Source organism: Apaloderma vittatum, unplaced genomic scaffold (assembly GCF_000703405.1).
Source record: "Apaloderma vittatum isolate BGI_N311 unplaced genomic scaffold, ASM70340v1 scaffold3697, whole genome shotgun sequence".
Taxonomy (NCBI): Eukaryota; Metazoa; Chordata; class Aves; order Trogoniformes; family Trogonidae; genus Apaloderma; species Apaloderma vittatum.
The window spans coordinates 119658-121040 of NW_009724423.1; the positions used below are offsets into that span (position 1 = coordinate 119658).

The following is a 1383-nucleotide window of genomic DNA, read 5'->3' on the forward strand; positions in this document are numbered from 1 at the left end:
TATGATTATGCTTTATCTTTTTTTTTTTATGGGGAGAATGAATGCTGTCTCTAAGCCAATCCTTAATTTGATTTTTTGCTGTGCCTCTCTGTGCTAGCAAACCCCACCCATATGTCTGTATATAAGCCCAATGGGTAAATTAGTGGGTATTTTTGCAGATCTGTCACACATTTCTACCATGCTTCTTATTCAGAAAGATGCCAAAGAAATAGAAATACATCTGCCCTCCCCTGAAATGTAGCCACCTCTGGGGTGGAATGTGGCAGCAAATATTAACATGGGAACACGGACACTAAATCCTATGCGAAAATTATGCAGGAAGTACAGAACACAGCTCACGTAGCCTAAGGCTACCCAGAAATTAGCTAAAAGTGAACGTCTTTTCTTTTTAATGAATGCATTTGAAATTGCTGCCTGGTGTGTGGCACTTCAATAAGGAACATCTCATTTAGTATCGAATCCCATTGTACAGTCTCATACAGATTAACAGTGATGGTGAGTTATCTGATTTCAGTAAGAAGGAGTACTAATTCATAGGCAAGATGCGCAAAACCAGAACACAGTATTTTTTCTTCCACCACGGAAAATGTCCTTTCTTTAAATAGCGTTTACAAACTACGTAGACGGTGGCCTCGCGGGCTCATGGTGCCTTCGGTTTCGCTTTTTTTTCATCTCCTGCACATGCTTCCATTTGGCACTACCTTTGTTCCGCTGCCGCCGCTTCTCCCGGTGCCACATCTGTTCACAGTACTCATCCAGGCTAAAGCTGGGGCTGCTGACAAGCTGGATGTAGTCCTTGTATCTCAACCGCGACTCCGTCAGCAAATCCCTCACTCGGCCCTCCTCATCCTCAGTTTTCTGAGTGCTTTCCATTTGCCCGTTTTCAATGACATTTAAATTCAGCTTTACAATAGTATGGACAAAGGTGTGCTCCTGAGCTTTGCAGAAATAGGCTCCCGCATCCTTTCTTTGCAAGCTGCGGATCAGCAGCCCATGTTCGGTTTTGATGATTCTTTCATCGGCCTTCAGCTGTGGACAAAGAAGAATGTGATAGTTGAGTTTCATCTGCTAAACCGGAACGTGTGTCAGTAATCTGTAATGTAACCAATACACCAGTGTGCTTTTATACCTCTGGAGCACTGAGGCCCTGTTACACTGAAAATTAATACTACTACTACTGATTTTAAAAGGGAAATGCTGTGATTCTGATCTTCCTTAACTGAATTTCACAAATGGAAGTTGATCATGGCTTTGACTTGCGAGATGTGATTAAAAGCACCTAACGAGATTAGATGAATATAACCAAGTACAATCCTTCTATTGCTAAGATATGTGAAGAAGAACTTAAAAGAAAAAAAAGTACAAGAAAAAAAAAGCAAAGGA

The 1383-nt window shown here is 41.4% G+C and overlaps 1 protein-coding gene across 1 annotated transcript in view; it reads right to left on the reverse strand.

Moving 5' to 3' along the window:
• Positions 1-307: 307 nt before the first annotated feature.
• SEMA3D (sema domain, immunoglobulin domain (Ig), short basic domain, secreted, (semaphorin) 3D) overlaps positions 308-1383 on the reverse strand; it is a 93034-nt gene continuing 91958 nt past the window's right edge. Inside the window, exon 17 of the mRNA XM_009872480.1 lies at positions 308-1029. Within this exon, the coding sequence (XP_009870782.1) occupies positions 616-1029 (414 nt within the window). The 3' untranslated portion in view covers positions 308-615. The remainder of the gene's footprint in view (positions 1030-1383) is intronic.